Source organism: Pan troglodytes, chromosome 15 (genome assembly GCF_028858775.2).
Source record: "Pan troglodytes isolate AG18354 chromosome 15, NHGRI_mPanTro3-v2.0_pri, whole genome shotgun sequence".
In the NCBI taxonomy this organism is placed as follows: domain Eukaryota; kingdom Metazoa; phylum Chordata; class Mammalia; order Primates; family Hominidae; genus Pan; species Pan troglodytes.
In genome coordinates, this window is record NC_072413.2 from 59,797,821 (window position 1) to 59,810,346 (window position 12,526).

General features: G+C 45.1%; 1 protein-coding gene across 8 annotated transcripts in view; it reads left to right on the forward strand.

The window, feature by feature from the left end:
* Nucleotides 1–9,864: 9,864 nt before the first annotated feature.
* Nucleotides 9,865–12,526, forward strand: part of SYT16 (synaptotagmin 16) — a 305,125-nt gene continuing 302,463 nt past the window's right edge. For 6 of the 8 annotated variants that reach the window (XM_063792946.1, XM_054666038.2, XM_063792949.1 and 3 more), the window contains exon 1: nt 9,882–9,989. Coding sequence is in view for 2 of the 8 variants with exons in the window: in XM_054666037.2 (XP_054522012.1) it covers nt 9,977–9,989 (13 nt within the window). In the remaining 6 variants the exon portion in view is untranslated. Of the gene's footprint in view, nt 9,990–12,526 lie in introns of all 8 variants that reach the window. The other 2 variants (XM_054666037.2, XM_054666039.2) reach the window with 2 other exon arrangements.

Here is a 12,526-nt window from a genome sequence, read left to right on the forward strand (position 1 = left end):
TCTTTTTTTCTTGCAGGCACTTTAATATGAGGTTTTAAAAAACCTTACTTAAGACAAATAAAAAAGAAAACCTTCATGTAATTACTTTACCTGCAGGCTAATTTTTAAATACTTCAACACCATAACAATTAAGTGGGCTATGTTAGCTTCAGTTGACAACATTTATTTATTTATTTATTTGCAATGAGACCTCATAATATCCACCAGGCTGGTCTCGAACTCCTGGGCTCAAGAGATCCTCTTGTCTTAGCCTCCCAAATAGCTGGGCCTACAGGTGCCAGCCATTCTGCCTAGCTAGTTGATCACTTTTAGGGAAGGCAACACCCACAAGATTTGTTGGACCTGAACTTCTTATGGTGTGTCTGATTTTAAATGAAATGAATTTTGCTAAAGTCTCACAAATGGTTAACTCTTCTGCCTTTATTACATGTTTTAAATAGTTGATTTATCTCTTAGTTTCTTGCAGCATAATTGGTATATTGCTTCTCTTGCTAACATGTCATTTTACTGTAGGTGGTTAACTGAATGTATTCTCTCTGTAAATTTCAACAAGTTGCTCATAAAATTTTCCCAGCAGAAACTTTTTGTTTCGTATTTAAAAACTAAATACACTGTCCTTTATTTAGAGAGTGTATGTTTGGAAAATCATCCTGTTTATTTGTAAATAAAGATGAACCAGCCAGTCACAAGATATAGTTTGTCTTGTTACCACTTAAAAAAATCCCTTATATTTACAAATATAATTCATTCACAAAACTACCCTTGATAGAATTAGGACTAAATTGCTTTATAATGTTTCTGGATCTCCATAATTGAGACTGAATTTCCTCAGAAAAGAAAATGAAGAATATAGAGTGACTCCTCAGGGTTGTCAAGTCAGAATCACCTTGTTCTTTGGTGGATTTAAATATGTTTTCTGATATAAAGTTTTAACAAAATGAGGAGACTATCTCTAGCAATTTGTACAGGCTAGATGACTACAGGAAATGAAACCAGGCAGGTGTAGCCTACTAGGAAGGCCTCGTTTGGCCTGAAACTTGTGGTGCCAAGAGGAGATAAGTCCTGGCCTGGTCAATAGCTCCATCCATTTAGTTTTTAATTTTTACTTTTTTTGTTCTGTATCTGAGAGTTTATTTATATCTGTCTAGATATGTTTTATATTTTCTTGTTCTTTGATCAGCTTTTCAGTTTCATATTTTATTTCTTCAAATATTTCAAGCATAATTAATTTACATCCTATATATTAATTTCAGTATCTGCAATTCAACCAGTCAGTCTATTATTTGTTGTTTTGCTGATTCTCACTCTTGGTGATTTGTATCCTTGTTGTATTTGGTGGTGATCTTTATTTGGAGCTCAAATTTTCTTATACTGAATCCTGTGGATTTAATTTGGGATGCTCTCCTTTAGAAAGGATTTATGTTTGATTCTGCTATGAGCCAAGAATACTATTGTTCTGATACCTCTAAAGTCCTTTGAGTCCTTGGAATCTTAGGTTACACTCCAAGTTTGATCTTTTGATTTCAGGAATTATTAGATGAACTCTACTTCATTGGTTTCTACTCCACTTGCTTAATATCCTACTGCCTCTTGCTCTGGTTTCAGCTAATTGTTTTGTTTTTCTCCTTGGAGATTCTGCTACTTTCTGGTGAGCACAGGAATGCATTAACATTTTTCTTTAGTAGTATATTCAGGAGGGATGAGAAGGCCCTTTGAAAATATCTGTCTGTCATCCTGCCAGAAGTGGAAAGTCCTAGTGGGTATTAATTTTTCAGAAGAAGAAACAAAGGCACAAAGATGGCATGTAGTATGCTTAAGATCACAGAGCTGGTGAGTAGTGAGGCTGTTATTGGAAGCCATGTGGTCTGGCTCCAGAGCCTACAATTTTAACCACCACACATGAGTCTGAACCTCAGTGGATATTGTATAAGTATTGCAAAGAATACATTCATGCAGAGCCCTCATGAATGTGATTAGTGCCCTTATAAAAGAGGCCCCAGAGAGACCCCTCACCCCTTCCACCATGTGAGGTGACAGGGAGGAATGGACCCTTGCTGGGCACTGAATCTGCCAGCTACTTGATCTTGGACTTCCCAGCCTCCAGAACTGTGAGAAATAAATTTATGTTGCTTACCAGCACCCAGTTTACTGCGTTTTATTATAGCAGCCCAAAGAGACTAAGACAGTTAGTAAATGAGGACTTAATTATAGAGAACTGTGACCAGTTCACTCTCTTCATGGAGGATAAAAAGAAGGATAAGAAGACTTTCAAAATAGGTATCTTTAATTAGATATGAGTAAGATATTTAAAAAGTTTGTTAACACTAAATTTGTTTCCTAGTGGCTACTTGTCAGCATTTAGTGGCTCTTCATTGTAGATAGAGAAAACTGAAGCAGAAACTCCCAGGTGTGAAATTCCAGGTCTCCAGGCAGTTTTATTATTCTGTAACCAGCTGCTGCTACCTGAGATAGGTAAGTATTAGATGTATTAGGATGTATTAGAAACACCCGGCTAGCTCATGTACGGATTACAGTGTCCCATTGCTGGCTTCAGATCCAGTAAGTGTTGGTTAGGGGCTAAAAATCTGCATTTTAAACAATTTTCCAGGTGATTCTGGGCTGGGTAATCTGAGGCTTATACTTGGTGAAAGCTGGCCTAGGCTTGTCTTTGGCAAGAATGGAGATTTATGATAATGCATTCCTGGGTCCCTGTTCTCTCTCTCGTCCAAGCATACTTAACCCCAGGGTGAGTGTGTCTTGCTTGAGACTGTTAGTGTTATTTCCATAACTGTGTACTTTTTGGGCTATTTTTTGAATGACTGCTAAAAAGTCCTTTTTTTTTTTTTAATTTCCCCCAAGACAGAGTCTCGCTCTGTCGCCCACGCTGGACTGCAGTGGCGCAATCTCGGTTCACTGCAACCTCCACCTTCTGGGTTCCAGCAATTCTCCTGCCTCAGCCTCCCATGCAGCTGGGACTACAGGCACACACCACAATGCCTGGCTAATTTTTGTATTTTTAGTAGAGATGGGGTTTCCCCATGTTGACCAAGCTGTCTCGAACTCCTGACCCTCAAGTGATCCTCCCACCTTGGCCTCCCAAAGTGCTGGGATTACAGGCGTGATCCACTGTGCTCAGCCTAAAAAGTACTTTTTAAAAATAGGCTTTATTTTGTCACAATAAAAATATCAATAGATATTCACACATATGGCTTTGAACAGTACAGCCATCCGTTTGACCTATTTGTCTGCCTGGTCTACAGACTCTTATTTTTCCCTGAAACTGGTTATTCCCACACTTAATTCTACTTGTAAATTTCTACCTCATAGATTTCTTAACTACTCGCCTTGCCTGTACGTGTTCAGACAGCATAGGGACAACTTGGAGTGGGAGACAGGCAACCATAAGCCAGTGGTTTTCTGGGTTTAGGTCACTGAATTTCTCCAGTCATTGTTGGAAATTTAACCATCAAACCTAGGCCCTGCCTTCCACCTTCCAGACCAGAATTCCACCTGAGTGGCCGTGTCTTACTTCTGTTCATTCTCCATATGACTTGCAAGGATTAAATCAGAACGTAATCCTATTTATTATCTAATGGCTATTTTTAAGATCCTATAATTTTTATTACCATATTCTATGTCATATTTGAATGTTCTGAAGTTCTTGAGTTCAGAGGCTTAGGAAATATACAGAGAGACTATTGCAAAGAGATATAGACACCTAATGAAACTCAAAGATAAGTTCTATAAAAACAATTTTAAAATGCCTCTCCTTTGGTGTCAGATAAAATGCTCAGTAGCTTGCAGGCCACACGCACAGCTAAAATAATTTTTCCATTTCCACCTACGGCAACAAAGAAAAAGCAATAGCTATTTCAACCAGAAATAGTCTCCACGGTGACACAGACCCACTCAGCATGTGGCTGCAGCCCTTCACCCTGCCTTGCTCTCATTTCTTGTTTATAGCCTGAGTGTTGATATAGTCAGCAGGATGCGGTCATCAGCCAAGGGTCAGAGAGCCTATACAGTAACTTCTGTGCAGTTGTATAAAAGGTCTTTGTCCTACCTTATTCTGGAAATTAACTTAAGCAATGTGAATGGTGACATCTGAATTACAATTATGGCAAATAAATCGGAAGAGCCCTGCAAGAATCATAAATTATCTTTGCTGAAGTTTTTTTTTTTTTTTTTTTTTTTTTTTTTTGAGAGGGAGTCTTGCTCTGTCACCAGGCTGGAGTGCAGTGGCATGATCTCAGCTCACTGCAATCTCTGACTCCCTGGTTCGAACAATTCTCCTGCCTGCCTCAGCTTCCCGAGTAGCTGCGATTACAGGCACGTGCCACCACGCCCAGCTAATTTTTGTATTTTTAGTACAGACAAGGTTTCACCATGTTGGCAAGGCTGGTCTTGAACTCCTGACCTCGTGATCCGCCTGCCTCGGCCTCCCAAAGTGCTGGGATTATAGGCTTGAGCCACCGTGCCTGGCCAGCTAAAACATTTTTAATGCAATTGTTCAGTCTTGCCCTTTCTCTGTCCCAATCTCTATTATGTATATATAGTCCCAAGAGCTAACATTCACCCAGACCACCTGAGCCTGTCCTCCTACCCTTCATCTTCAAGGTTTCCAGGCCCTGGGCATTCTCCTCAGCATTCTCCCTCCTCACTCCTGCTGTGGCTTCACTCATTTCTTCCAACCCCCTGAGCCCTATGGCTGGCTATTTTGGGGACACAGTAACCCAGAATTCAATTTCCATTTGCTTCCACTACCTGCTTCCAAATGGCTGCCTTGCCTTCTGCACTTCTGAGGTCTAATTCCAGGAGGGCCCCCACTGCTGGCCGGAAGTCCTTCTCTTCTATTCATCCCTTTCATTTCCTCTTCCTAATAGAGACATCTTAAAACCTCTTCCATGCTCCTAAATCCTCAAATCCACCTCTTCCACTTCCTTCTTGGTAACTAAGCTCAGGTCCTATATTATAGAGAAACTTGAGACCACATCGCATGCCTGAGCTCCCTCAACCTCCCTCTTCATAAAATCCTTTTGCATCATAACATTCTCTTTCTCTACTTATGTTTCTGAGACTGAAAATGGTTCATTTATCAAAGATGAAATTCTCTGCCTGTCCTGGCCATGCTGCCACTAACACCTGTTCCTACCTTTCTTTGCATTTTATTTTTGAGACAGAGTTTCCCTCTGTTACCCAGGCTGGAGTGCAATGGTGTGATCTCGGCTCACTGTAACCTCCGCCTCCCAGGTTCAAGCGATTCTCCTGCCTCAGCCTCCCAAGTAGCTGGGATTACAGGCTCCTGCCACCACGCCTGGCTAATTTTTGTAGTTTTAGTAGAGATGAGGTTTCACCATGTTGGCCAGGGTGGTCTCGAACTCCTGATCTCAGGTGATCTGCCCTCCTTGGCCTCCCAAATTGCTGGGATCACAGGTGTGAGCCACCACGCCTGGCCTTTTCTTTGCATTTTAGATCTTTCCTCTCTAGTGGCTCTTTCCTCTTGCTTCCTAAGTGTACTGAAGAAATCCTAGCTTGCTATGGAGTTACGCATTTTTCATTCCTGTTACATAATTTCACGTATCATATGGGTCTCCCCATCTCTAACTAAACTTTACTATCTCCGGCCTTAGGTGTGGAGGCAACCAAAAGAGCCAAAATCTTGGCTTTTGAATTTCAAAGGCGAAGGTCCAAATGTAAGACACAGAGATTTGCAAGAAAGCAGGATATTTCAAGAATGAGTTTTCCAGCCTGTTAGGAGATAGGTTTCCTTAGCCATGGAGAGGGGAAGGGTCATAAAGGACAGCAGTGAGGCAAGAGTCTGCCGAGGGTATACGAAGACGATGGCAGACACTGACGGCCAGGCAGTCATTCCCACCCCCTTCTTCCTTGTTGGCAGAATCCACTTTGTGCCATAAACGCTGAAAATAACAGATGCTTGCGTTCCCAGCCTCCAGTGCCACCAGAATGGTGGAGAAGGCCTTTGAGGGCTTTTACAAAGATTTCCTTCTCTGATAGAAAGAGACGAGGCTGGGCGCGGTGGCTCACGCCTGTAACCCCAGCACTTTGGGAGGCTGAGGTGGGTGGATTACTTGAGGTCAGGAGATTGAGACCGTCCTGGCCAACATGGTGAAACCCTGTCTCTACTAAAAATACAAAAATTAGCTGGGCATGGTGGTGGAAGCCTGTAATCCCAGCTACTCGGGAGGCTGAGGCAGGAGAATCACTTGAACCCGGGAGGCTGAGGTTACAGTGAGCCAAGATCACACCACTGCACTCCAGCCTGGGAGACAGAGTGAGACTCTGTCTCAAATTAAAAAAAAAAAGAAAAAAGAAAAAAAAAGAGTGAGAATGACAAGGAGGAATATCCCCCTCTCCTACCAGATTTGGGAGATTTTGTGCTGCAGCAGCCTTACTGCCGAGGAGGAAGGTGGGGAGTCCAAATTCTTATGGGCGTTGTGGAGATGCTAAATCAACCACGGGACCACCCACCTTTGGATCCCTTGATATATAACAAGGTGTGTTATTGTTTAAGCCACCTTATGCAGTTACATGGGGCTGAAAACATCCTATACCCCTTCTTAGAAAAGCATCCCATTGTCATGCATTGGCCGGGAGGTGGTAGAACTTCCAGATAGGCTGGGGAAATTGAGCCATAAGGGGTCCTTTGTCTCATGTCACATTAAATGTCTTGCTTGGTGGTCCATCATGCAGAGCTCCCCTCCACCACATAGTAAGGGAATGGTAAGAAAGAAATGGTTGTTTGGCTTGTTAGAAAAGGCCTGAGACTCCACAGATCTCACTGTTTCCTTAGAATGGAATGGGTGAGTAGCCAAACTTGTCCTCTCCAGAGCAACAGGAAAGTCAAGGAGAAAAAGTCAGACCTGAAGGGGCTTTGGTGTGGAGGAGAAGACAGAGTGGTGGCTGCCACCCACACTCATGGCTGTGGAGGTCTGACGAGCTCTGAGGTCCAGACAGAAGAGGTACCTCCCAAAAGGGACAGATGGGGCCTGATACCTCTTACCATCCCTGATGCTACCCAACCTGTCCTTCCAAACATGGATGCAACCCCAAGAAAAAATGGGGAAGGAAAACTCTGAATTGCCTGAGAAAAGCCTGAATCGATGTTTACCTTGAACTGAGTAAAATCAAACTCCCTAACAATGGGTCTAATAGGGGCTTGGGCCAGAAAGTTAATTTGGTTATAGAAAAGTGAAAATTTATTCTTTTATATATTAAATACTTGAATATGTGTACAGAAATCTATCTTAAAGCAAAACAAAACAAAAAACCCATCTTATCTTGATCCTGCTCTCTTCCAAAGCTCTCCATCCTCTTTCATTCCTTCACCATTAAACTTTTTAAGAGAATTATCTATGCTTGGGGCCTCTGCCTCTATGAAATCTACTTGTTCATTAACCCCTTCTCATCTGACATCTGGTGCTATGCAAACCTGCTATCCAACAGGTCCATTATTCAGAAATCATTTATTGAACATATCCTTTGAATTGTCATTTTTTTTTCTTTTTCTCATTTGGAAAAGCCAGTTTGATTAATGAATAAGGAGCCTCACACATGTTCCACTGACCCTTCAGTTGAATCCAAGCCCAACCCACCCTTTTTGCCCTCACACCAGCTTAACCTCCTGGTTTGTGAGCTCCAAACAGGTTAAAGACTCCAGGGTCATGTTTAATTCTTCTTTCCTTTAACCTCCTGGTTTGTGAGCTCCAAACAGGTTAAAGACTCCAGGGTCATGTTTAATTCTTTTTTCCTTTAACCTCCTGGTTTGTGAGCTCCAAACAGGTTAAAGACTCCAGGGTCATGTTTAATTCTTTTTTCCCTTAACCTCCTGGTTTGTGAGCTCCAAACAGGTTAAAGACTCCAGGGTCATGTTTAATTCTTTTTTCCTTTTCCCCATCCAACCCACTTCCAGAGTGTTGGCTTTTGGGTCTACTGCAGATGGTTGTTGTGAAAGACAAATGAACCAGGTCTCTGTGGTTCTTAACTAGAAGTTTGCTTCAGAATCACCTGTGTTAAAACAAATAAAGGCTAAACACAATTTAAAAAAAGGACACCCCTAAGTGCTACTCTAGGTGGACTGAATCAGAATGTGGAGCCTGATCAGAATATTCTCTCCCTCATCGTACTCTGTGAACTGACCAGAGAGGACTCCTGTGTTGTTCTCTGGCAGTTTTCTGTCTGCCTAGCCACGTGGGAGCTAGTGGATAGGCAGACGGGAGCCTTGCTCCTGAGTCTTCTCAGCATCCAGCCCGGGGCTGATTGGGTTGAATGTGCATCTCCAAATGCATCAAATGGATTGTATCTTTGTATTTTTATTTTATTTTATTTTATTTTTAAGACAGGGTCTCATTCTGTCACCCAGGCTGGAGTGCAGTCGTATGATCTCAGCTCACTGCGGCCTTCACCTCCCAGCCTCAAGTGATCTTCCCCCTCAGCCTACTGAGTAGCTGGGACCACAGGCATGCACCACCAGCCTGGCTAATTTTTGTTTTATTTTTTCTAGAGACGGGGTCTCACTATGTTGCCCAGACTTGTCTCAAACTCTTGGGCTCAAGCTATCCACCTGCCTAGACCTCTCAAAGTGCTAGGATTACAGGCGTGAACCCGGCCCTTTTTTCTTGTTTTAAAAACTAGGGACAGGGTCTTGCTCTTTCACCCAGGCTGGAGTGCAGTGGTGCAATCATAGTTTACTGCAGACTTGAACTCCCGGGCTAAAGTGATTCTCCTACTTTGGCCTCCCAAAGTGTTGGGATTACAGGCTTAAGCCACCATGCCTGGGCGAAATGTATTGTATCTTTAAGAAGGATCTAGCCTGCCATGTAATTTAGGACATGTGTTTGAGCCATTTGATCCTTCACATGATGGATCTGGTGGTGGAGACGGGGGTTTCTAATGTACAACTGTCCCCTAATATATTAGGTTGGTGCAAAAGTAATGGCAGAATAATCCAATAATCCATCAGAAATTGGTTTTTGGACTTCAAGAAGATGTATACAACATCATTCTGAACTGACAGCCTCAGTTCAGAGCCCTCCTGAACCACAATGGCCTGTGAGGCACAAGACTCTGGCTCACTCATTCGGCCTGGTCCACTTACTTACTCTAGCGTCCATCCCTAGTCAGTGGCAGGGCTGTAGTTGGCTATGGTCATGTATCAGTTGCTCATCCAGTGGACGTCCAATCAGTTAGTTGGCCATTCATTCATTCATTCATGCAGGCATCCAGTTATAAAGACATCCATTCACCCACTCAACAGAAATCTGCTGAGAGCCTACTACGTGCTGGGAACTATTTTCACATCGGAGACAAAACAGAGGGTGACATGAAGAGCACGGCCCACTTGGAGCCTACGGAGATGGCGTTGAGCGGTTTCGCAGGAGAGCTCCTGCCCCGGAGGATTGATGCCCAGCACCTGGCTCATCCTCCCCACACCCCTAGCTCTTCTCCCGCTTTGCTCCTTCCAGCTGGGGTGAGCATGGGGTCCCAACCCCGCTGGTGAGAAGCTCGAGGTAGGGATGAAGCGGAGAATGGAAAAGGTGACTCGAAAACAAGGATATAGCGGGAACGTTGTAGGAAAGGTGGCGTGGAGAGGCGACCCTAGCGTGGCCGGGAGCGTGTTTCCAAGTTGCTGCGAGCATCCTCTTTGGGGGAGGGGCGGGAAAGGAAACGAAGGGAGGGGGACGGACGCGGCGAGGCGAGGAGGGGGAGATCCAGCCTGTGGGCGCCGCAGCTCGGCCGTTCTGCCCGGGAGGCTGGGCTCTCAGGACGCCGGCGGCGGCCGCAGGGCTGGCGGCTGCTGGGCGCGGGGCGGCGCGGCGCGGCGGGGGCGCGCGGCAGGAGGGGCTGTGCGCGGCGCGGCCCCCGAGCGCACCGGGCCTGCCGAGAAGCGCGCGCCCGGCCGGGCTCGGCGCCGGTTCCCCGAGCCTGGGCGGCCGCCGGGCAGCCCCCTCGTCCGACCATGGCGACTGACAGTGAGTGCGCTCCGGCCGCGGAGGCCAGGGGTGGGGGGAGGCCGCGGTGCCCAGGGTGGGAAGTTCGATTTCAGACGCTGCCTTTGTGCTGGCTCGCGGCAGCAGCGGCCGGGTCCCTCTCCGCTCCTCACCCTTGGCTGCCTGGCGGGGCTTGAAAGGGCAGGTGGCCTTGGCGGCGCGCCCCGCGAGGGATGTGGCAGAAGGGCGTGCGCCCGGCGCCGAGGCGGAGGGACCCTCGATGCCGTGTGGCAGCGAGGCCTGCCATCTCAGCCCTTCGCGGGCACTGCCCCCAGGCCCAGAGCCAGCCTTCAGCGAGCCGGGCAAACGAAGGCACTGCGCGTTTTTGGCGCTGTGAGTTCAAGGTTCGCCTCGAGTTCTGGGTCGGGTTTGTGCGTCTGCCTTCTGGGGATCAGGGTGGCTTGCATGGCTCGGCTGCCCGGTGGCCCACGGGCTGTATTCGCAGCGGGCAGCACAAGGCCGGCTGGAGACCGCATCTGGTTACCATGGTCAGTGGGTGGGAGGAGTGCCTGGAGACATCAGGTTGAAACTCTGAATGGAAGCGTTGGAAGGCGCTGGGTTGGCCTGCTTTTGGCATCTTGGCACCGCTGCTCTTATGGCTCAGTGCCTTTGGAAATTGGAATCCCGTCTGTGAAAACTGGTTAAGTTAGTTGCGTTTGAAGCCAGATACGTATTAGTGAAGCTTCAAAGGGAGTTCAGAGTAAAACCAAGTCACACCTGCGTACCTAGCATCCAAAGTCCCTAGCACAGGTGTGGCGCATGTTAGGGACTTCATTAGATGAGTGAATGGGGCTGGATGTGGTGGCTCAGGCCTGTAATCCCAGCACTTTGGGAGGCCGAGGCGGGAGGATCACTTGAGCCCAGGAGTGCGAGGCTGCTGTGAGCTATGACCCTGCCATTGCACTCCAGTCTGGGCCACAGAGGAAAAAAACAAAAATCAAATGGTGTGCTGGCTACAGAGGCCCTTTGGAAGGTATTTTTTTTTTTTTGAGAGGTGAGGAGGAAAAGAGATGGGAAAATGAGATGTCAAAATTTCTGCAATAATTTATTATTTTTCTTGTAAACAATTATCCCAGCCAAGAACACAGCTTTAGGATAGTGTGGAGAGCTTGAGTTTTTGTAGTCAAACAGACCTGTATTTTATCTCTCTAGAATTCCCTAGCAGTGGGACCATGGCACTGTCCTCAGTTTCTCTAAATTAGGACAAGGCTGTCATTCATAGCTCTTACAAGCGATGGGCACACAGGTGGCCTTCAGTAAATGGTGGTTGTCCTCTCCCTGCTGTTTTGCCATCATCTGATAAGTGTGGGGATACCAACATGCTTTCCTCCTTTTTAAAGAGAAAAATGTTGATCAGGTGTTTCCAGTAAAATCAGCTAATTTGGGCCAAATTTCCCTTTCCTCAGCTCTGTTCATTTATACAAAGTGTGATTCGGTTCGTGTGTGTGTGTGTTTAGAAAAAAAATTATGGTTGAAGCTTTACTTAACAAAGTAAGACTCAACAAAGAAGGAGATCATGAGATTTGGCCTTACTGTGTTATTAATGAAAAACAAAGGCAAAGGGGTTCAAAGTATCTACCAGCAACTGTGCATCACACACATGCAGTGAGACACTGTTCTGCTATTTACTTTCTTATGTTTTGGTTGAGATGATACATTTAGTACCCTAGAAAAATAAACTGAGATGCTTCCATACCAATTTATTTAGATTGATGTTTCTTCTACTTCCTTATATGGTATACTCAACTGTATTGAAGAATCAAACTTTTGCCCATTGATTTTGTTTATGAAAAAATTATGATGATATCTGACCATCTCAGCTCTTGACCAGTTTTTTTAGGCTCAATCTTATGTTCTTTCTTAGCTGAGATGGAGCTAGAAATCTGAAAGGTTTCCAAACTGCGGAGAAACATTATTTTGTCTTTTTTCTTATTCAAAACTAATGTGAGAGGCTTACTATGTGTCCCTACTATCAAAAGGGAGAGAAGGAAAGTATTCTCAGTCATTGTCTTGAAAAATTTCCCGCAAAGCTTGACCATGTTTGCAGCCCGAAGTCCTACAACCTTCTGTTAGCATGGAGATGATTTTGAAAACGTAGAGCCCAGGGCTTCTCCCAGATACAGAATTCTTTAGTTAGCTCTGGTTCTTAGTCCTAGTTGCATATTAGAATTACTCCAGAGAGCTTTAAAAAAGACCCTGACATCAGTATTTTTAAAAAGGAGGTCTTAAACTTTAACATGCATCAGAGTTACCCAGAGGACTTATTCAAACAGATCGCTGGACTTCACTCCCAGAGTTCCTGATTCAGTAAGTCTGGGGTGCATCCTGAGAATTCACCTTTCTAACAAGTTCCAGTGATACAGGAACTACTGTTCCTCTGTCCTTCTCCTTACCTCTGCAGGTGAGGAAGTGACAGGTGAGAGGGAGGTAGGAACAGAGTGATGATCACTTCTTTAGCAGTCCTGTCTTGTCACCATGCAGTGACTACATGACCTCGATAAGATAAATCAAACCTGGGC